Source organism: Silene latifolia, chromosome 5 (genome assembly GCF_048544455.1).
Source record: "Silene latifolia isolate original U9 population chromosome 5, ASM4854445v1, whole genome shotgun sequence".
Lineage (NCBI taxonomy): Eukaryota > Viridiplantae > Streptophyta > Magnoliopsida > Caryophyllales > Caryophyllaceae > Silene > Silene latifolia.
The window spans coordinates 1,202,049-1,225,270 of record NC_133530.1 but is presented as its reverse complement, the minus strand read 5'-3'; the positions used below and the strand labels follow the sequence as shown (position 1 = coordinate 1,225,270).

The 23,222-nt window shown below is 36.3% G+C and overlaps 3 protein-coding genes across 3 annotated transcripts; all 3 read left to right on the top strand.

Moving 5' to 3' along the window:
• Positions 1 to 9,968: 9,968 nt before the first annotated feature.
• Positions 9,969 to 11,490, top strand: LOC141655770 (uncharacterized). Its single transcript, XM_074462828.1, has 2 exons — positions 9,969 to 10,058; positions 10,212 to 11,490. The coding sequence occupies exons 1-2, from the start codon at positions 9,975 to 9,977 to the stop codon at positions 11,394 to 11,396; spliced, it is 1,269 nt and encodes a 422-aa protein (XP_074318929.1). The 5' UTR covers positions 9,969 to 9,974; the 3' UTR covers positions 11,397 to 11,490.
• A 1,271-nt stretch (positions 11,491 to 12,761) lies between these two features.
• Positions 12,762 to 17,304, top strand: LOC141656301 (protein VTE6, chloroplastic-like). The gene is made up of 5 exons (XM_074463141.1): positions 12,762 to 13,243; positions 14,645 to 14,898; positions 16,015 to 16,138; positions 16,253 to 16,357; positions 16,791 to 17,304. Exons 1-5 carry the CDS (start codon positions 12,845 to 12,847, stop codon positions 16,881 to 16,883), a joined length of 975 nt encoding a protein of 324 aa, XP_074319242.1. The 5' UTR covers positions 12,762 to 12,844; the 3' UTR covers positions 16,884 to 17,304.
• Positions 17,305 to 18,127: 823 nt separating this feature from the next.
• Positions 18,128 to 20,433, top strand: LOC141655769 (F-box/FBD/LRR-repeat protein At1g13570-like). The gene is made up of 3 exons (XM_074462827.1): positions 18,128 to 19,119; positions 19,296 to 19,436; positions 20,023 to 20,433. Exons 1-3 carry the CDS (start codon positions 18,229 to 18,231, stop codon positions 20,293 to 20,295), a joined length of 1,305 nt encoding a protein of 434 aa, XP_074318928.1. The 5' UTR covers positions 18,128 to 18,228; the 3' UTR covers positions 20,296 to 20,433.
• Positions 20,434 to 23,222: the final 2,789 nt, after the last annotated feature.

Below are 23,222 nucleotides of genomic sequence, written 5' to 3'. Positions count from 1 at the left end.
GATAGAGCGTTACCAGGTGACGATCAAATTGGGTGCCACCCTCTCATACCAATTGTTTATTAAAGGGGTCCCCACTCATCCCATGTGAGAGGGTGGCGCCCAAATTAGGTGTTACCCGGTGGCGCCCTTTCATTTTCCTTTCCAAAAATTTATGAAACTTAGGAGATCTTTTTATACGAATAGATTCTTGCCGTTTTTATTCTTGTATGAGAAGTATTTTAATAAAAAGTAAAAGAAAAAAATAATATTAATGAGAGAGAGTATTTTAATCAAAAGTAAAAGAAAAATATTTGTGCAGGAGCCAAGAGTGGACGAAAAGGCGAAAGACAGAGTTTTTGTTCCCTGCAAGCGAAAACGAAAAGATAAAGAAACACATACGAGTATTAACGACCTTCCTAAAGAGGTCATATTTAACATCCTACTGTTTCTTCCTACTAAACTCCTACATGATGTTGTGAGATACGTGTGCAAGCAGTGGTACGATATAATTACAGACTCGTTTTTTATTAGAGCGCATTGCCAAATGCCAACGACTACTAATTCTGACTCTTTCATCATACAAGGTCGCTATACGAGACATAATATGTATGTTGTTGTTCATGAAGACGTTGCTTATTCAGTCAAGCTAACAGAAATACAATTACCCTTCCGAGCCATGATTCAGGGTTCATGTAATGGCTTAGTCTTGTTTTGTGATAATTGGGATACACGCCGAAAGGTTCATCTTATGAATCCTCTTAGGAAACTAATAGTAAATATGCCTCCCGTCATGCCTGTGGTGTTGCGGCACCTTTTCTATACAACGTATGGTTTTGCAGTTAATTCCTCCGGTCAGTATAAAGTAGGGCATATTTCCTTCTATGTCTCCCCTTCTAGTTGTGAAATGAGTGTGTTTACTATCGGGGTTGATAAATCTTGGAGACCGCCTATTGAGCTTCAACATCTTCTAGGTACACCCCTGAACTACGGAGACATGACTTGTCCATTTTGGAATCCTGGGCTCCTTATCGCAGGATTTTTGTATTGGTGTAGTACTTCATCCGCGTATTCTTTGGCTATGGATGTCGATACAGAAACTCTTTATTTGATTACTTGGCCAGCGAGCGTAGATAAGGAACGTTTTGATAGGCACTTTATAAGTATGGGAACAACTCTAGGATTAATGGCCCAAGACGACTCTAATCCTGATATATGGAAGCTTCTAAAATTGACAGACGTAAAATCTAGTGAGTGGACTGAAATTTCCATGATCAATATTGGAGCAATAGTTAACAAGGTTACTAAAGGTAAGTGGACGACCTATAAAGCCGTGCCTATAAAGCCTGTAAGCTTGATTCATGGAGAGTTACGCTTTTATTATGGTGTTAGCACGGAGTGGTCCAGGTTCGTTCGTTATAATCTGGCCAACGAAAGCCTTGTGTCTTCCGGAGTCAACATATCGTGTGATGCTACCTCTACTTTTCATCATGTACAAACTTTTGTTTCACCGAAGAATTGCTACCCTTGACTCCTTTAAGGGCGTTTGGTTTGCATAAAGGTATCGGTATGGAAACATAAATCAAATAAGGGTGGTATGGGTTTGAAACTCCATTCCTCATACCTTATGTTTGGTTCAACTCCGGAATGAGGAATGAACTTTTTTGTTTGTATGTCTATTACTCCCTCCGTCCCGGTCAATTGTTGTCCTTTGGTTTTGGCACAAAGACCAAGGAAAGGGGAGGGGGGTCAATTACTAAATGACAAGTGTAATGAATTGAGTGTGAATTATCAAATTACTCATTAAATTCTTTCTTAAAATAGAAAGGACAACAAATGACTGAGACACCTCAAAATGGAAAAGGACAACAAATGACCGGGACAGAGGGAGTATTATTCATTGTACCAATTACTTATGTATTAATTTTCTTCTATAAATTTTCATATATTAATTAGTTAAAAACTTGAATATAGTTTTTTATACATATTTTAATCTTCTTTTGATATCTTAATACTTCTATTCTTAACTATTACGGAGTATTAAAAATGTTCAAGAAAAATCATCGTTTGTATTTTTCACGGAAAAAAAGAATTCGAGAAAAAAATAATTATATGGATGTATTTAGTTTTGCGAGAAAAAAATATTTTTTTTTAATGCTAATTTTTTCCCCAACACTTCTTTAATATGATACCCAAAGTATCATTCTCATACCCACCTCTCCACCTTGGGTATGAGAAACTCATGCCTTATAGGTTTGAGGTATGGGTATCAAATTACAAAAATAGTGAACCAAACACAAGGTATGAGTTTAACTCATTCCAAATCCATACCTTATACCTAGGATGTTTGAACCAAACACCCCCTTAAAACTTGAGTAGACACGGAATACTCCTTTGTCCCAATGAATAGTTCACACTTGCTTTATTTTATGAGGGGGAAATAAGTCAAGCGTAAACTATTGACTGAGACAGAGATAGTAGTTAGTCATTATTATTATTATTATTATTATTATTATTATTATTATTATTATTAAGAAACGAATCCGTATTAGTTATGAAATTCTTATGTCCTCGTATTGTTTTCCGACTATTTATAATGTTTTGTCATTGTTATAGTACTAGATCTTGCAACTATTTCCACACAGAGCAGATCTTTTGTCCTATTTCATGTCTCACCTTGTGTCTCATTATTTCTCCTAGTGACACATTAGCACTTTAAGATATAATATTATCATTTTTATTATTTAAGTGTGATGTGTCAAGTTCTTTAAGAGGATGAGATATAAGATGAGACATTAAAGTAGGATATGTGATCTCTACTAATTTCCAAAGGTTGTTTTCTTATGTGTGCAAATTTGTATAAATCATTTTCATCTACTTATGCTAATTAGTTAAGCTTAGTTCAATTCAGCCGAATTCAACCACGATTTCCTAGTAACACCTTCGTTTCCATTAAATAATTAACTATTATGCTTATTTTTTATAAAAAACTACTGAATAAGTTTCCGATTTAGAGCCAATATATACAAAGCATTCGTGAATCGTGATGCAAACTTTTCTTGCAACCTTATGCAGGACTTCGGATGGAAGAAGAATTAGGATGTTAAATGTCACCTCTTTAGGAAGATTGATAAAACTCCTACATATGTGTTTCTTTTTCACTTTGTTTTCGCTTTCGAGAACAAATTATTTGTCTTTCACCTTGTCGTCCACTCTCGCCTCCAAAAAAATCAAAAATTGTAACAAGTAAGCAGACGAAACAAAATAATTATGCTACGAATTACTTACTCCAGTTTAATAAATTTTGTGTTTAATTAAAATACGGCTCATACAAGAATAAAAACAAAAGAGGGAATCTACTCCAGTTTAATAAATTTTTTGTGTTTATTCTTGTATGAGCCGTATTTTAATTAAACGTAAAGAATTTATTAATTGGAGTTAGTAATTCGTAGCATAATTATTCTGTTTCGTCTGCTCACTTGTTACAGTTTTCGATTTTTTTGGAGGCGAGAGTGGACGACAAGGCGAAAGACAAATCATTATTTAACATCCTAATTCTTCTTCCAGCTGAAGTTCTGCATAAGGTTGCGAGAAAAGTGTGCAAGCAGGGGAACGATATAGTTAGCGACCCAATTTTTATTAGAGCGCATTGTCAAATGTCTATTACTAAGTCTACCCGTTTCCTCGTGCATGATCGTAGTAAGCTACTTTCATATTGTTGGGGAAGCGTCCTGTAAACTCGGTGCGGGAAGAATATCACCCAACAACGATACTACGAAGGAACACACACCACGAACGTAAGTAAGAGCAAATAAAGTGACACTACAATTTCTCAAGTGGAACTATTCTCAACTAAGGGAAAAACCACGGCTCTCTCGACAAATTAATTCACTAATAAGAAATTACAAAGTTTATAGAGTACAATCACACACTCGTATTGTCACTCCCTCTCAAATTTTATCTCACTCTTATTATCTCTAACGGATGTTAAACACTCTCTTTTCTCTCCTTTAGAACAAGAAGTATTCTCACCCATATAAACTAATTTATCTCTCTATATTTTGTGTGTATTAAAACTATTACCACCAATCTCAAAACCTCCAACAAGTTATTGATTGTTCTAATTAAAACAATCTCATAAGATATAGTGCATTGTATGTTCCATCTTGTAAAACGTAATCCATCTACACATTTACATTGTAACATCAACACACTTATTTCACCATTTAGTATTAGGAGTTTTGGGGAGATTAATCCAACACATATTATGTCGAGGCAGACTATAATAAATCAGTTAGGGTAACGGAAATTGAATTTCTGTCCCCTGCCATAATCTCGGGTTCTTATAATGGTTAATTATTTAATGGAAACGAAGGTGTTGTGTTACTAGGAAATTGTGGTTGAATTTGGGTGAATTGAACTAAGCTTAACTGATTAGCATAAGTAGATGAAAATGATTTCTACAAATTTGCACACATAAAAAAAGGAAAATGAGATGGCGACACCAGGTGTTACTCAAATTGTGCGACACCCGGGGTATTATTGTAAATTTCTTAGCCATTTTGCTTTCCCTCCAAAATTCTAATTTCAAACTAATTAGTATCTAAGGGTAATTTAGGGACTTAACTAATTAATTAATTTTAACAAAATGATAATCATAAATTAAAAGAAAAATAGATTTTGAAAGATTGCAATTCTGGTATGTTTATCGTCTTTTCCGTAGGCTTTGGTTAAGATGAGAGTCGTTAGTTTTTGTATTGGTGACTAAAAGCATTATTAGATAATCACCTGGGTATAAATAATGTATAATGGCAGTCCGAGGTTTGAGAATTCATTTACGGTTCAGGCCTCGATAGAGGTACCTCGCATTATACGGAGTAATTCATTGTTAACTTTATTTCGGAAATAAAAGTATCGGATCTCATATTAGAGTAACTATGACATACAAGGTCAAGTTCATCTCTTCGCCTTTAATGATATTACAGAATACAAATAGCTATTTGTTCTTTTATGTGAATCAACTCTCGTTTTTTTGTCTTCGCCTTTAATGATATTACCGAATACTAAATAGCTATTTGTTCTTCTATGTGAATCAACTCTCGTTTTTTTGTTAAATTGATGAACATATGAATGTATGATTTGATGAAGATAAACAGGTATTTGTTATGATATAATATTAGATATAATTTAGTTTTGCTCAGTATCTTAATATTTTATTTCTTTAATTTAACAAATTGTAAAGTACGTTTTTATCCCTACGATATTGGCACAAAAACGAAAACTACTTTTCAATTTTTTGTTTTTTACTATTTTTTTATTAGGGTGTTACCGAAACTCGGTAACACCAGGTGTCGCCCTAACACTTCCCAAAAAAAACATGTGGAAATAGGTGCAAGATCTAGAACTTATCTAGTACTATAACAATGACAAAACATTATAAATAGTCGGAAAACAATACGAGTACATAAGAATTTCATAACTAATACGGATTAGTTTCTTAATAATAATAATAATTAACTACTCTTTCCGGCTCAGTCAATGTTTACACTTGCCAAGTGTAAACTATTCATTGAGACAAAGGAGTATTCCGTGACTATTCAAGTTTTAAAGGAGTCAAGGGTAGCAATTCTTCGGTGAAACAAAAGTTTGTACATGATGAAAAGTAGAGGTAGCATCACACGGTATGTTGACTCCGGAAGACACAAGGCTTTCGTTGGCCAGATTATAACGAGCGAACCTGCACCACTTCAAGCTAACATCCTTATAAAAGTGTAACTCTCCATGAATCAAGCTTACAGGCTTTATAGGCATGGCTTCATAGGTCATCGTCCATTTACCTTTAGTAACCATTGCTCCAATATCGATCATGAAAATTTCAGTCCACTCACTAGATTTTACGTCTGTCAATTTTAGAAGCTTCCATATATCAGGATTAGAGTCGCTTTGGGCCATTAATCCTAGAGTTGTTCCCATACTTATAAAGTGCCTATTACAACGTTCCCTATCTACGCTCGCTGGCCAAGTAATCAAATAAAGGGTTTCTGTATCAACATCCATAGCCAAGGAATACACAGATGAAGTACTACACCAATACAAAAACCCTGCGATAAGGAGCCCACGACGACCCTTAGGCATATTAATCATGGATACTACCTTGTTCATTGGTGTACCTAGAAGATGTTGAAGATCAATAGGTCTCCAAGATTTATCAACACCGATAGTAAACACACTCATTTCACAACTAGAAGGGTAAGCATAGATTGAAATATGCACTACTTTATACTGACCGGAGGAATTAACTGCAAAACCATACGTTGTGTAGAAAAGGTTCCGCAACACCACAGGCATGACGGGAGGCAGATTTACTATTAGTTTCGTAAGAGGATTCATAAGATGAACCTTTCGGAGTATATCATAATTATCACAAAACAAGACTAAGCCATTACATGAACCCTGAATCATGGCTCAGAAGGGTAATTGTATTTTTGTTAGCTTGACTGATTTAGCATCGTCCTCATAAGCAACAAAACACATAGTATGTCTCGTATAGCGACCTTGTATGATGAAAGAGTCAGAATTAGTAGTCGTAGGCATTTGGCAATGCGCTCTAACAAAATAAGGGTCTCTAACTATATCATACCACTGCTTGCACACGTATCTCATAACGTCCTGCACGAGTTTAGCAGGAAGAAACAGTAGAATGTTAAGTATGAGCTCTCTAGGAAGGTAGTTAATACTCATATGTGTTTCTTTTTCCGTGCGTTTTCGCTTGCAAGGACCAAAAACTCTTTCTTTTGCCTTGTTATCCACTCTCGCTTCCTGAAAAATTATAACGTATAACAATGGTTTGAAACAGAGTTGTGCTACAAAAAATTAATAAATTGTTTTTTGTTTTTTTGTGATGAAAAAGATAAAATTAAATACGGGGTACAAAATTAACGAAGTACCAGAGAAAGAGTAGAATGAGAATTGTGGCGACCAAGTTTCCAGCGAGTAGGATAGCGATGTGTAGGTGGAACTCCCGTCTCCATTATCGATTTTCTTCGAATTAGTCTTATGTAAAACGATTTTACATACTATAATTGCAAAACCCTAACAACGTAAACCCTCGTCAAATTTTATATGGTGTATTGGTTTAATGGTGTGGCAGCTATTCAATCATAATTTTCCTTGATCCCCATATAACCTAATAACCATATTATGGGATTATAATCATTGCCGGATCTAGACAATATCCAGTAGAAAGACCCCGGGTCCCGAGACATTGGAAAACGAATTTTTTTTATATGTTTGTCTATTCAATTTTTAGGTCAAAATAAAAAAAATAATTTTTTTTTGAGGAAAAAATGGAGGCCGAAGCCAAATTACATAGCTATAGATCGAGTTATACTAAAGCCTTGTGCATCATGGAGGACCCATGAAGAGCATAAAGCTCATGGTCACTAAGAGGAAATCCAAGTGCCAAATTTGACAACTTATGGAGACAAAAATTTGCTAACATATACACATGTAGGAGTACATATTCTTCACCATTAGCTATCTTCAGTATTACCATTAACAAACTTCACCACAATCTTTAAATCCGACTCCACAAGAAGTTCTCTTACTTTGATTCTTCTAGCCATAAGGCCAAACTATAAACCGCGAAGCTCAGCTAGAGTCACGGTAGCATAGCCAAGGTTTAAGACAAAGCAAAAAACCCACTCTCCATTGTTGTTGCGGCATAAACCTCCTGCGCCAGCTAATCCATGATTTCCCTTTGAGCATCCATCAACGCTCTAGCTTCAATGTATCAAGTGAAGAGGGTTCCCATCTAACCATTATTTGCCCCATAGGCATGTTCATGCCCTCATGGCCATATTCAAGCCAAGCCCTAGCTATTTCACCAGCTTGTGACAAGATATATAAAACCCCGCGCATTATAAGGGCGAACCTTTGATTGAAAAATGGCATTGTAACGCCACTTCCACAGCCAACAACAAGTAGTTGCAAAGACAATATTCCGAGTTACGCCTTGAATATTGGTGTTGACCTGCAAAATATTTTGCTTTAGCCACAAGTAGAAATTACTAACATAGAAATTATTTTTATCACTTACAACCGTGAGTTGATCCCATATGTTAGTAGACTTAAAACACTCAAATAAAAATTAAATTTCTATGTAAAGTAGTCCTAATAATTTCTAGTCATAAAATCATAGGTATATTTTTATTAAGTTTAGGTTTATTTATTTTATTAGTTCAGTTTAGTTTGAGTAGTCTTAATATTTGATTATCTTATTTTTAGTTGAGATTGGTTTATCGCATACCAGCACCCTCAAATGCCTTCTGTTGTTGCTCAAATTTTGTGTGGCAACTTTATCTAAGCGGAGAAAGCATTCGTGCAATTTCCGAACATTTTTCTTCCGGAATATTGAAAATAATACTGTGAAGTTTGCATTATTGAGTCATCATATGCATATAGAGACTAAGTATTCATCTTTGAATTAGCCTCTTATCGCATCACTACATTCTTTCATATCATATTATTTAGAAATTAGTCACATATCATATGCATGCACATTATTATAATATGTCTTGCAAAGAAAAATTTCAAGTAATTTCAACTACTAAAGTGACGAGATCATTCGGAGTGAAGCTGCAAAATCGTTATGAATGATTATCGTCATATTATGAATTTTGAAGCGAACAATGATTCTTATTATTTGAAGATATCTATTAAGTTGATCAAGTATGATGGCAGCTATTTCCAAGATAAAAAAAACTTTGTCACATCATGATCGAGTAACATTGACGTTTTACAAGTGATGTAACCATTAGGGGGAGTCTACACACGCTGTACTATTTTTCCTTATCTATAGTTTTGTCCCACTGGATTTCCATAGAAAGGTTTTAACGAGACAGCTTATTTGTTTGTGTGTTAGAGGAGTAATGTACTCTTTTTCTTTACTAATTTTTTTCCCATAGGGTTTTTCTAGTAAGATATTAACGAGGATAAATAGGAACATACATCGGATGTAGTACCTCAGACCTCATTTGTTATTAAGCTTATGTGTATTTTTTCTGAGCTTTTTAAAGTTTATAAGTTACATTTTAATTTTTTGCCGGCAAAAATCAAATTTAACTTAACTTATGTGTAATGTTATTGAGTTATATTGTAATTTTTTTTAACTTAATGTTTAAGTGAATTAACTCATAAACTTTAAAATAAAACTCAAAAAACTTGATTATAATGCTCAAAAACTACAAAACTGGAGGTAGTACTTACTACATCGGATGTATAATCAACTCACTGTTTAACGAGGCATGTTTTTCGATAATGTACATCCAAAGGGGAGTGATGAAATAATAATTAGTGTAGAGGTACATTGGGCTTGTAGCCATTATGGTCATTATATGTGTAATTAGGGTGTTGTAAACCCATCAATTATGTACTATATATACCCCCTCATCAAGGAATAATAAGGAACTTTCTTCCCTTTCTCAATCTTTTTGCTTATTTCTCTCTAAGTTCTCTCTACTATTTCTTCTCTATTTCTTATTCTATAACATAATTCTTTTATTAGAAAATATTTAGATTTTTACATAAAAGTATACTTTTTTTTGGGATAAAAATTGTTCTATAACATAATTCTTTTATTAGAAATTATTAAGATTTTTACATAAAAGTATACCTTTTTTTATTTTATTTTGGGATAAAAATTATAGTCCTATATATACACACTCAAAAACTTAATTTTGCAATGTCTCGAGACCTCGGGTCCTTCTACTGGATCCGTCCGTAATTGTAATTTATAGTCCTAAAATAATATGAGGAATTAAGGAAAGTTAAGAATTTTTAGGATACTCGTACAAAAAGAACTGCCAACAATAGTGCATTACGAATTTATGATGATTGTATAGTTCCCACACCAATATATATACCCCGTCAAATTTAGGGTTTTGCGATTTTAATACGTAAATCGTCTTAACATAAGACTAATTCAAAGAAAATCGACGATGGAGACTGGAGTTCCACATACGCATCGCCATCCTACTCGCTGCAAACTTGGTCGTCACAATTCTCGTTCTTCTCTTTCTCAGGTATTTCATTACGGAGTATTATATTGCAGGATTCGTCTTGTTTTTATTCTTGTATGAGTATGAGGAGTATTTTAATCAAACGTAAAGAATTTATTTAACGTGAGGGACTAATTTTCGTGTGCTCCATTGATGTTACACGTTATAATTTATCAGGAGAAGCCGAGAGTCAACGACAAGGCAAAAGACCGAGTTTTTGCTCGCTGCAAGCGAAAACAAAGAAAAAGACATACTCGTGTTAATGACCTTCCTAGAGAGGTCATATTTAACATCCTACTGCTTCTTCCTGCTAAACTCCTGCAGGAGGTTGTCAGATACGTGTGCAAGCAGTGGTACGATATAGTTACTGACCCGTTTTTTATTAGAACGCATTGCCAAATGCCTCCTACTACTACTACTACTACTTCTGCCTCTTTCATCATACAATCTTTCCTTGAGAAACGTAAAAAGTTTGAGAGACGTAATAAGGTATATTGTTTTGACAAAGACGTAACAAAAATCGAATTACCCTTCCCGGCCATGATTAAGGGTTCATCTAATGGCTTAGTCTTGGCTTTTGATTATCGGGATTCACAAAAGGTTTATCTTGCGAATCCTCTTAGGAAACGAATCATTCGTCTGCCTTCTGTCCTCGTTCCTGTGGTGCGATCTGCCTTTTCCAGTACTTCTTCGTATAGTTTCGCAGTTAATTCCTCTGGTCAGTATAAAATGGTGCATTTTTACGCTTGTGAGTATCAGACTAGTTATGATGTAAGTGTGTTTACTATCGGTATTGATAAAGCTTGGAGATGTATACCCCTGCAGACTGGTCCACTTGAGATTTGTGGGCCGCTTCTTATCGCAGGAATTATGTATTGGTGTAGAAGTACTTTCCCTTTTTTGGCCATGGATATCGATACAGAAACCCTATATTTAATTTCTTATTCGAACAACGTAGATATGTCAGTTTTTGATTATAATATCTACTTTATAAGTATGGGAAGTGCTCTAGGGATAATGGTCGAAGACTACTCTAATCCTGATATATGGAAGCTTGTAAAATTGACAGACGTAAAATCTAGTGAGTGGTCTGAAATTGGCATGATCGATATTGGAGCAATAGTTAGCAAGGTTAGTAATGGTAAATGGACGACCTATGAAGACGTGGCTATAAACCCTGTAAGCTTGATTCAAGGAGAATTATGCTTTTATTGCGGTGTAAGCAAGAGGTCCTCCTGGTTGATTCGTTATAATCTGGCCAACGAAAGCTTTGTGTCTTTTGTAGTCAAGATGTCGTATCGTACTGCCTCCGTTTTTCATCACGTACCAACTTTGGTTTCACCGAAGAATTGCTGGCCTTAACTCCGTATTACTCCGTATTTATTAAATTCCTATGTACTCGTATTGTGTTCGAGTATTTTATAACTTATTAGAAGTAAAGTTTTGTCATTCTTATAGACTTGTAGTAGTTGACACTATTGGTGATGAACTGATGATCGGTTAACTCCATTTGATCGATCTTGCACCTAATTCCACTGGAGCGAGCGCATTCTCGAATGTTTACTACTTGTGCTTGTTTCGTCCAGCAAGATAGAAAATCCGATTCTGAATCAATAGTTATTTATGTTTGAAATCCCTCATACAAGAGGGGAAGAAAACAATAGATAATTAATAAAGACGATATTTGCGAGAAATAGGAACATACATCGGATGTACTACCTCAGACTTCATTAGTTTTTGAGCTTATGTATATTTTTTCCGAGTTTTTTAAAGTTTATAAGTTACATTTTAATTTTTGCCGTCAAAGCTCGAATTTAACTAAGCTTGTAATGTTTTTGAGTTATATTGTAATGTTTATAAGTTACATTTTAACTAAGCTTATATGTAATGTTTTTGAGTTATATTGTAATTTTTCGAGCTTAATATCTAATTTAATGAGCTCAGAAATTTTATAGTAAAACTCAGAAACTTTAAAACAAAACTCGAAAACTTTATTTTAATGCTCAAAAACTAAGCAATTGGTGATAATACATCGAATGTATAATTCATTTACTGCGATATTTGCGTGATGAAGGAACATGACCATGAGCGTGGTATATGGAGGCTTTGGAAGTTGACAGACTTAAAATCTAGCAAGTGGACTGAAATGGCCATGATCGATATTGGAGTAATGGCTAGCAAGGTTAACGAAAAGGCCTAAATGTTCCCCTTTCTCTAATATATGTGAGGAGAGTATTATAATGAAAGGGAAATATTAGGCTGAATAGGAGAGAGTACTATTTTGGCATTTCATTCATCATCTGTCAGCCTCAGCGGCGTACTTGGGTCGTCCTAGGTGCCAATGTGGCATCCAAATGACCAAATCCATTGATAAAAGGAGGTGGAACTTGTTTAAGACGGTAATATCCATTGTAATGGTAAGACGGATCCCAATAGGTGCAAATGTGCCATATCAAACTTAGCACCACAACTCCTATCAAACTTGAATATACATGAATCACTTAATCATGATTTACAAACTAACACAACTGACACGGTTTTTTTGTACGAATCCATTAAAACTCTATCATAAAAGACGATATTACCATAAAATTGCTCATACATACTTTTATTATCCAGTTACTCTTGCGTGAGACGGTTTTAAACTTTTACTCTGAAATCTCAAACTCCCAAACCCAAATGTCAAAATACTATTAGTTAATCTTGTATAAGACGATTTTACTCGGAAATCTCAAACTCCCAAGCTCAAATGCCACATCCCCAGCTCCCCCAACCTTCTCTCCATCACAATCCTCCTCCAAGTTACAACCATGGCTTCCCTACAATCCCATTTCCTCACACCTTCACTACCTTCATTTCCAACATTCTTCTTACCCCAACAATCTCTTCTCCCCAAACTAACCCGCAATTTCATCTCCAACTACCATATCCATACCTTCAATCCCAAGTTTCCTTCCACTAAAAAGATGTCATCTTTCTTGACAACTAAGGCATCTTCAATTGAGATAGTCGCCAGCTTGGTCCAATCAAATCCTGCCACATGGCAATCTGCCATTGTTTCAAATGCATTGATCTTTGTATTGGGTTCTCCTGTGTTGGTTTCTGGGCTGTCTGTTTCAGGCATTGTTAGTGCATTTTTGTTGGGAACTCTTACTTGGCGCGCTTTCGGGTTTTCGGGTTTTGTTCTTGTTGCTACTTACTTTGTTCTTGTAAGGTTTCTATCTTTGTTAATTTGTTTGTTGTAATTGAATTGTATTTTGATTTTGTTGTTCGGAAATAGCCTCTTTTTGTTGCTAACACGGGTAATGTTGTTGTTGTATGATTTGATGCTAACACTAGGGTAAAGCTGCCTATATCCGACCCCCTAACCCCGAAATTTGAGGCACTGTGGTTATGTTTTTGTTGTTTAAAGAATTGCATTTGATTCAGGGTGTGTTTGGATAGCAAAAGTGGAGGGAAAGGGAGGGGAGGGAGAAGGAGGGAAGAGAAAGGGATGGAAGGAAAGGGGAGGGAGAATGGAGGAGGTCATTTTCCCTCCAAATCTTGCCTTTGTTGGAGAGGAAATAATTTGGCTTGGAGGGGGAAGTGGAGGGATTCATTTTCCCTCCCCTCAAAATCCCTCCGCCTCCATTTTGCTAACCAAACAAAGGATTTATCATCCCTTCCTTTCCCTCCCCTCTCCTTCCCTCCAAATCCTCCTATCCAAACAGACCCTCAATGTTTTTGGGGAGTTTGATTGGTTTTCTTGTGATGATGTAGCTCAATTGACTTGCCACCATGTAAAGTTTTTGTCTTTTTTATTGCATTTGGTAATATTTGCTTTGTTTCCTGGATTCTGGTTGAATTTGTGAAGTAAAATGAGTGCGCTTCTTCGTTTTGAAGTACCAGTTATTTGATGCAGTGCCATTAATCAATTCAGTTTTCATTTGGATCATTCAGAAACAACCTATTTGTGGGAGATTTTGAGATACTGGGGTAATATTGTTATTTGTGTTAAACATGTTGCAAATCCTTGCATTTGGCTTAATTTGAGAAGTTTGATTTGTTTTTATGCCATGATGAAGTTTAATTGATGTGACTACATCAGTTTTTGATTTCATTGCATGTTGCAATTATTAGTTCGACGCTGTGGAACTCTTAATATAATGAAGTTCAATTTATTCTGTTAATGCTGTTGATGAAGCCTTTGTGGGATTTCCTTTTTCGGGTGTGAAGTTTCTATCTTTTTATGATAAAGCCTTGTCACATATCTGAGTATATGTATTTTGATGGTGGAATTTCTCTTAAAATTCTTTACTTGTGAATAACTTTGTTTCCAGTTTCTTGGACCATGCTACTTGTATCACTGTTGCATTTGGAAGTCGTAAAATATACAAAGCCCAAGTCAAGTAACTTTGCTATATCCATCGACAAGCACGATAAATGCAATGTCATGTCCTGGTGTAAATGACCCTTAAGACTTGGAGTTGTTCTCATGTGGATTATTAGGTTTCTTTTGTGTGTGGTTAAGTAATGTCACCCTTCTACATGTCTTATTTATTCCTTGCACTATGAAATTGATTATTAAACATGTGTTTTGATGCTGCATTTTCCGTTTTTATTTCTTTTAGGGTACTGTGGCAACAAAAGTCAAGATGGCTCAGAAGGAGGCTCAAGGAATTGCAGAGAAAAAGAAAGGAAGAAGAGGACCAGCTAGTGTGATTGGTTCAAGTGCCGCTGGTTGTGTGTGCGCTTGCCTTTCAATATATGGAATAGGAGGGAAGGCACTGTCTCAGCTTTGGCAACTCGGTTTTGTTGCCAGCTTTTGTACCAAGCTAAGTGATACTGTTTCCAGTGAGATAGGAAAGGCATACGGTAAAACAACGTAAGTTATTTAATCAATACTTTTGATTGGTTTATGGAATGTATATAGCTGTAATGTATTAAATAGTGTATCTTCACTTTGAAGGTTGGTAGGTTTCTTCCGAAATGCAATGCTTAACTGAAAATCATATGCTTGCATTCTAGTAACCATTTTACTGTATGCGTATGTATTCTAGTAACCACTTTACTGTATTACTTTGTTTATAAACTGGGGATGCCACGCAGACAGGTCCGACCATATTGGTCATGTGTACTGGCTTCATGTACTTTATTTGCTTATCTGCTGTAAGTATCGTCTCTATTGCTTCTTATTCAATAAGAAGTGACGTTGGAGGAAGTATAGGAGTTGAATTAGGCGGGGATGTTTGGCCTATGTTAATACGTAGTAATATAGAGAGAAGACGGGGTAACTGAAAATGACAACTTTAAAATTTTAGCAGGGGGCCTCAACAAATTTCTGTAACAAGCATATTTCAATGAAAATTCAGCTATTTTTGTATTTCTTGTCGCAGCCCCTTGTCCCCTCTTTCTTCATCATTGGAGAAGAAAGAGCCTAGCTGCCTCAGTTAGCGTTTCTTTGGTGCATTAGGATCGTGAAGGCTAAATTCTTTCTCAGCTTAGATTTAGACGAGGTTTGTTATCTGTCATACCTGAACCGCGTGAGGATTTATCAACAGACTCAGACTTTCTGTCAAGGACTTGAGGCAACACTGACCTATATGAAAATAAGTGACGAGAGGGTTGTAACTCATTTGTATACTAAATTTGTTGTTTTGAGGATTGATCTGGACCTTTTCGATCAATCATAGCTTAATTTAAAATAGTGCATCTAATCGTCTATGTTCTAACCAAACGCCAAAGGGCGCAAGGTATGCCTTATACATAAGGTGGAGCTAGCTAGACGCACTATTATGCAATTCCCATGTTTTTTCATCTAGTTATGTTATTATACATTTTCAGCTAGCAAGAGGGGTAATTGCATATATTTGTTTCTGAAAAAATTGAAATTGAGGCATACGTCTAGCGCCTTGTAGATCTAAGAATCATAGTTGTTCATAACACAGAATTTGTTGGTTTTAAGCACACAAGACAACTGATTTTTGGTGGTTATGAGCAGGTACCTAGTCACAACATTCAAAATAGTTCCAAGGGGAACAGAAGGTGCTGTTAGTGTTGAAGGAACCCTAGCCGGGGTTTTAGCATCAATTCTTCTTGCCTGTGTCGGTTGTCTTACTGGCCAGGTCTGACATGTCCTGCTACTGATTATGTTACTTGTACAATTGCACACTATTTCAACGCAGTTTATGTTATCTTTCAGAATTATCCCTGACTTGATATTTATTTGGACGACGCAGATAAATACAACTCAAGCAATTGTGTGTGTACTAGCTTCTCAGATTGCTAATTTTGGTGAAAGTTTCATTGGCGCTACGTTTCAAGAGAAGGAAGGATATCAATGGGTATATATGCTACTGACTCTACTCTCACATGTTCTATTATTCAGCTAAATATCTTATGATCTGTCAGCAACTCAGCAGTTTTAATAGGTCTACCAAATCGGAAATTCAGGCTGACTCATTCCACATTGGAATGATCTGATCATTAATTCATTATTGGGTCCAGTAAAGTCCGGGCTTTGTTCGGGTCTTATCAGCGTCTCAGGTCACGTACTTGGGTCGAGTCAATTTTGCCTTGCCTAATTTCTGTATCATGCTTATTCTGATATCTTCCTCAAATTTCTCTAACTTGAACTGGCCTACATCATACTTGAATTTTCACCTTAATTGATTTCACGCCTCTTAGTACACGACGAGTTTACTAGTGTCTAATGCTGGAAATTACTTGGGGTAATGGCCCCTATATGCATCTTACAATTCATCTCGTCTTTGGCAGCTTAACAATGACGTTGTCAACATCATCAATATATCAATAGGCAGCATTTTTGCCATTTTGTTGCAGCAAGTTCTTCAAAGCTGTCAGAGGTAAACACTTTGATCTACGAGGACTACGACTGGATGAGTGTGTGTGTGTGTGCATTGTTTTGTGATCCATAAATGTATCACCAAGGTTTCGAATTTTTGACAAATTGGATGTTTGAGAATTCCGCCATGCCCTCAAGCTGTATTTTGTATTCAGAAAATGATGATTTCTGATCAGAATCATATGAATATGAAAAAAAAAGGAAGGAAAGAGCTAAACATGTTATTTGTCTTGTGGGAGGAGTTTATGAAATACTCGTATATGCCAGTGATCAACGAACCGACTGCCTTGTATGAGGGCAGAGCAGATCTGAGTGTAGGAAAGAGGAATTGTTGCTTTAGATTCTTGTTGTAATCTAAAATTGTCAACATTATCTAATTATCTGTACAGAATTTTATACATGTGAATCGCCATGATTTTGGCCAAATGTCCTCGTCTTTCTTTTTCTCGAGTATTTGTTCTAGGATTGTTTCTTGTGAGTTTCTGCTCTTGAAATTCCATGGTTCCTCTCATGGTGTTTTTGTATGAATTGAGACTCGCGAGTTTTTGCTCTTGAGATATATTCTCTGTTACTGGGAACCGATCAGGGCAGACACACCGAGTCCTATCTTTATGAACGATTTTGATCTGCAATTAGAGGTGTACAACATGGCAGGCTAGCCCAGCCCGGGTATGTGGGGCGAAAAAAGGTGGCCCGATCAGCACACGGCCCAGCTTGGTCATCCCCTAGTGCCGGGCTAGTGCCACGACTTCCTCAGCCCGGCCTGGTCCAAACACAAAATAAAAAAAATAGAGGCCCAGGGTCCGGCACTGCCCGTTACTGAGTGGGCCGGTTTAGTGCCAGGCAAAAGTGGCCCAGCACTGACCCGGACCAGCCCTGTCTTTATTTAGTGCCGGGTCAGTGCTGCATCCACCCAGCCCAGCCTGCCCCTTGGCCCGGCCCAGTGTATACCTAGGCCAATTCAAAACATCTATTAATGTCCATCATGTGACCAAAGAATTTGAGATTTTAATCTGCAATAAAACTGAGAAGTTGTGTTTTTAAAGAACACAAAATCTCATTGAAAACGGCACGTATCCGTCACTTTGGAGTGACGGATACCATTTTGTGAGTGGCATTATCCGTCACTTGCTCCGACCCGTCTTCAGCAAGACTAACTGTTTAAAGAAGTTCCCTCAAAAAAAATAAAAAAATAAAAAAATAAAAAATAATTATTAATCTTGGCATGTGCCGTATAGAAACCCTCGTCCAAACTGCCTAACCATAGAACAGCTTCCTTTCCGTTTGTCTATATTAATTCTATGCAAAAGAAGCAATCTTTCCTTTCTAAATTCATTATATAAATAAGTTATGGCGACCCTTAAATCATGCAGCAAAGCGGAAGAGAATGATGATCTTTTCAGTGAGCTGCCTGAAGATATTTTGGTGTCAATAATGTCTTCTTTTACCGTAAAAGAAGCCGCAAGATTTAGTCTCGTTTCCCGCCAATGTGAAGTCACATGGCGATATTTTCCGGTCTTGATATTCCAAGATTACCATCCCAAGGAAAAGATTCGGGATAGTTGGGAGGCAATTGTTGAAGAAAAAGCTTGTTTTCTATGGAGGGTTGATCGTGTTCTCGGAAAGCATTTGGGGACAACTATAGATGAACTTCGAATCACGTTTGATTTAGAGCAAAGTACCCAATCTTATGTTGATAAGTGGGTGGATTTTGCATTAGATAAACAAGTTAAAAGGCTTGAGCTCAACTTTTCAACAATTGAGAGAAAACTGCCTGTTCGCGATTACCGTATGTATGAAGTCTATTGTCAGTCTCTTGATCTTCCACCTAGGTTCACTAGCGACTTCAAGTCGTCTTTTCTAACGTCTCTTTGTCTGAGATACGTCAATGTCACTGATGAATTCGTTGATTACCTCCCTCTTTCTTGTCCACTTCTTGAGATGTTGTGCATTGAAGGATCAAGATGTTTAACTAGAGTAACCGGTTCAATACATGTAAGACAGTTAGAGGTCTCGTACTGCTGCAAACTCGGGAAAATTGATATTTCAGCTCGAAAGCTTCATTCTTTGATACTTAATAGCGTATTTCGTATTGAGCTACACATTGTGGATGCTCCGTCTCTCTTTAAGATGTCAATTGGCGAGGAAGTAACATTGCCCTATGCATTTGACAACATTTCAGACATTTTGTCCCAGTTGGTGTATCTGAATCTGATGCTTGACCTAACTCTACCTTTGACGGTAAGTGCGAGTGAGCTCCTTATTTGACTAACAGTAAGTCTCCCTTGTGATAGGTATATCCGTCACAAGATGATTGTTTTTATCTAACCATTTGAATTTTATTTGACCCGTCACAAGCTTCTGATGGATACTGTGGCCGACTCTTAACTAATTTTTCATGTCCTCGTATTACATAGGGGGATTTGGTGAATGGTGTTGCTATGCCAAAACTTCAACATCTAGAACTGACGGTTACGTATGCAACGAGAGACTCATGGCTCCATAAATGTAGATTCGTGATTGATGCGTCCCCTAATCTACAGAAGCTGACATTAAGGGTATGAACCCCCTTTCCTTCTATTAATTAGTAAGGGATATTCTCTCGTGTACCCCTGAATATTTTCGTTTTCTATGGTGTACCCCTCGTTTTTCACAAAAAAAAAAAAACTTTGACCGACAATAATTCTCTGTTACGAGTTCAGAAAACGGTAATTTTGTTTTTCAAACCAATTATCTCGTCAAGGCCTTGAATTTGAAAAAACAATTCACCGCTTTTTGAACACGTAGCCGGTAGTTATGGTCATCAAACTTTTTTAATGAATAAACTCTGACCGACTATAATTCCCAACTACGAGTTTAAACGTTGATGAATTTTTTTTCAAACTGAAGACCTCTTAAAACGATCAATTTGAAAAAACAAATTATCGTATTCTGAACTTGTAGTCAAGAGTTATTGACGGTCAAAGTTTTTTTTGCAAGAAAAGAGGGGTACATCATAGAAAATGAAAAAGTTGAGAGGTACACGGGAGAATATCCTAATTAGTAATTTTACCCATTTGTACTTTTCAAGTCATAGCTATGTTTAAACCTGTGTTACTCGAGACACGCTGACACGTGTTGGATATTAATTTGTCATCTTTCTAGTTGGAGAAATTTAAAACCAAAAAGGGATTCGATCGGGAAGTACGCGAGTGGGTTGGCTGTAGCTCTCCCCTAAAATGCTTGAAAACGTTGGAGATTGTTGGGTACCGGGGAACTGCAGTGGACCTTGAGCTTGCATTCTTTGTGCTTGAGAATGCTAGTATGCTTGAAGAGATCATTGTTGACTTTATCCCGCTGAATGACAACGATAAGCGACAACGACTAGTAATGCTCCAAATGAAGCTACCACAAGGCGTAAAGCTAACAGTACGTTAAGTAAACTTGTTGTCGTGTAAGGCTCTTATTACGAGTTCACATTTTGTACGCCATTCTACTGATCGAATGGGTTAGACTGATTCCTACTAAGGCAGTATGATAGAGTTGAGGGCTACGGCCATTCTGGGTTTGATCATTCATGTAAATGTGTTTGGATTATCGTAGATGCAATGTTTTCTGATTTAAATTGTTGGAATTTGAATGAATGTTCATGCTGAAAATTCAGAAGCTAGCTTATCTTTGAGGAAAATGTGGGTGAAACTTTGCACAATATTAGCTTTGATGAACAATAACCTCTAAGCACCGTGAGTCACTACTGTTGATTCTCTCTTTTTTATCTACTGTTCAATACAAATTTTATTGCTTTGTATTATTACTAGTATAAATCTCGCGCACACGCGGTTTTTTAGATAGGGACATTAGAGAATTTATCAATTATCTATTTATATTTAACTTATTTTACCGAATCCATTTTTGAAATAATGGTCAAAAATAAAATATTTGTCGTTTTGGGTCGATTTTGAAAATATTTGTAAAAATGGTGTCCACGTAGGCTCGGGATTTCTGGACCTAAAACACACCACTACCAATGGCGTGTTTATAATGAGTACGGAAAGAAACTTCATTAAAAAATGGACTAAAACAAACACGCCATTGGGAATGGCGGGTTTCGGAGGGGAAACACGCCACCCCTAATGGCGTGTCTTATGTAAAATTTTTTTTTTTTTTTTTTTTTTTTTAAAGTTCAGTCGGTTGAGTAAAAAAATTGTTGTAAAGACACGCCACTACTAATGGCGTGTTTCCTTCACAAAACACGCCATTAGTAGTGGCGTGTTTCAGGTCTAGAAATCCCGAGCCTACGTGGACACCATTTTGACAAATATTTTCAAAAACGACCCAAAACAACAAATATTTTATTTTTAACCATTATTTCAAAAATGGACTCTATTTTACCTCCATTTGAAATTTAATGTTGGGGAAGTAACCCCAACATTATTGATGATCTAGTAACATGTAGAGTCTTTATGTTAGAATTATGTTTTAAGTTACTACTATTTATGTTTTAGATGTTTTGTAATTAGTAGTATATAAATATAAATGTTAGGAGTTAGATTTTATACTTAAAGACTCTTAATGTTAGCTAGGTAAGTTAGGACTTAGGACCTTATATAAATAAGGGTCTTAGTCATTGTTGGAAAGTAAGAGTGTGTGCTTAATATCCCGAGTTAAGCATAGATTGAAATCTTGGCTAGTTGCTAAGTGTTGGAAGATTGATTGTATTATTGTTAAGGTTGAAGAATAATAATACAAGGTTGGGTTGTGGGTTAATCCCATAACAAAAATATTGTGTGTCTTTGCATTTTATATCATTTGTACCAAAAACCCCAACATTTAAGTATAGAATAAAATTTACTATTATTGTCTATTAGTAATGTTTTGTATTAAGAGACACAAAAGAGAAGGTTCAACACTGTTACTCTATATAAAATTGCTGAAACTATTTTGTGTGTATCTGTGTTGTAATAAATATACTTATGTACTATATATGTTAAATCAAAAAAAATTAACAAATTAACCAAAATTTAAATGTTAAGTAGAAATAGATATTAAATTAAAGTGTAAGTAAAATATAGTATATTACTAGATTTGCAGTTTTTTCGTTTAGAAGTAAAAACAATATATAAATGCTCTTATTTTGTAGTACTTTAGTTATTGTATGGAATTAATCAGTATTGGCCCAGTTGTAGACATATAAATGGAATTAATCAGTTTGACCCACTTATAGATATGATATAATGAAGCCCAACTATAGAATATTCATTTAGGCGGATAAATATTAAAGATCTTTTATTCTTTTAGTATAAGGGGGATGCTGGAGACTGGAGTTAGAAAGGATACTGCAACAAAATGTATCAATCACATTTGTGGTTTAATGACCGAGATCAGACTCCAACGTTCGATTAAAAAATTCTCAAACTGAGTAATACCATGAACATGCATAATAAGAATAACACGCCATTGTTTATGTTACTCGGTAAGTTGAGGTCTTGCAGGGAGTACTCGGATGAGTTGGTGATGAATTTTTGACCTGAAAATCGGTTTGTTTTATCAAATAACGAGGAGCGCAATTAGGGTCTTTGGCGATAGACTTGTTTGAGAAAAGAATGGTTACGAGGATTCTAAGTCAGGTCGGTTTGCTGAGAATGTGGTTACGACTTACGAGAGACATGGGTATAGGGGTTAATTCGACATACCCTACCACCACATACCATTCGACACACCACTACCACCACCACCACCACGAGTGGCACCACCACCACATATCACCAATTCAAACTCAACCACACATCACCATTTGCAAACCACCTCTCATTATTCTTTCCCCAAAACAAGAATCATCAACACCCACCAACCACCACTAACCAACACTCACCAGTCAACACCAACCACCACAATCGTGACCCATACCGCCAAGCAACAGGTCGCCATCAGCGGCAAGTCAAACCTGCCTCCGACGAGCCGGTCCACCCTCACACCGAACTTTTTATTCCTTTTCTTCTTCTCTTTAAAATTACTATTCCCCTCCAAAACATTCCACATAAAATACCAAACATTCCTCCTTGAAACACGAAAACTCTTTCCCCTCCCCTCAAGACACCAGATCTGGTCGTTTAAGGGATTGGATGATGTCGTTGGTTGTGGTGGTGGTGGTGGTGGTGGACTGTGGTAGTGGTGGTGGTAAAGGGGATGAGTGAATTTAGGCTTATATATGTAATGTAAGAAGATGAAGATTAGTGATTAGAATGAGGATGTGTTATGGGTAAAAGTATGAGGCAAAGTAGTGTTTAGGGGATTAAGCTAACAGCGTTATGACGGAAAGTCTGACAAGGGTATTCTGGGAAAGAAAAAGGTAGACATAAGGGTAC

Bases quoted from the DNA above. Each gene is read 5' to 3' on its own strand.
- LOC141655770 (XM_074462828.1), top strand. From the start codon at position 9,975: ATGGAGACTGGAGTTCCACATACGCATCGCCATCCTACTCGCTGCAAA. The intron at 10,059-10,211 runs GTATTTCATTAC...ATAATTTATCAG, and splicing joins CTCGTTCTTCTCTTTCTCAG to GAGAAGCCGAGAGTCAACGA.
- LOC141656301 (XM_074463141.1), top strand. From the start codon at position 12,845: ATGGCTTCCCTACAATCCCATTTCCTCACACCTTCACTACCTTCATTT. The intron at 16,139-16,252 runs GTCTGACATGTC...TGGACGACGCAG, and splicing joins TCGGTTGTCTTACTGGCCAG to ATAAATACAACTCAAGCAAT. The intron at 16,358-16,790 runs GTATATATGCTA...CGTCTTTGGCAG, and splicing joins AGAAGGAAGGATATCAATGG to CTTAACAATGACGTTGTCAA.
- LOC141655769 (XM_074462827.1), top strand. From the start codon at position 18,229: ATGGCGACCCTTAAATCATGCAGCAAAGCGGAAGAGAATGATGATCTT. The intron at 19,120-19,295 runs GTAAGTGCGAGT...CGTATTACATAG, and splicing joins ACCTAACTCTACCTTTGACG to GGGGATTTGGTGAATGGTGT. The intron at 19,437-20,022 runs GTATGAACCCCC...TCATCTTTCTAG, and splicing joins TACAGAAGCTGACATTAAGG to TTGGAGAAATTTAAAACCAA.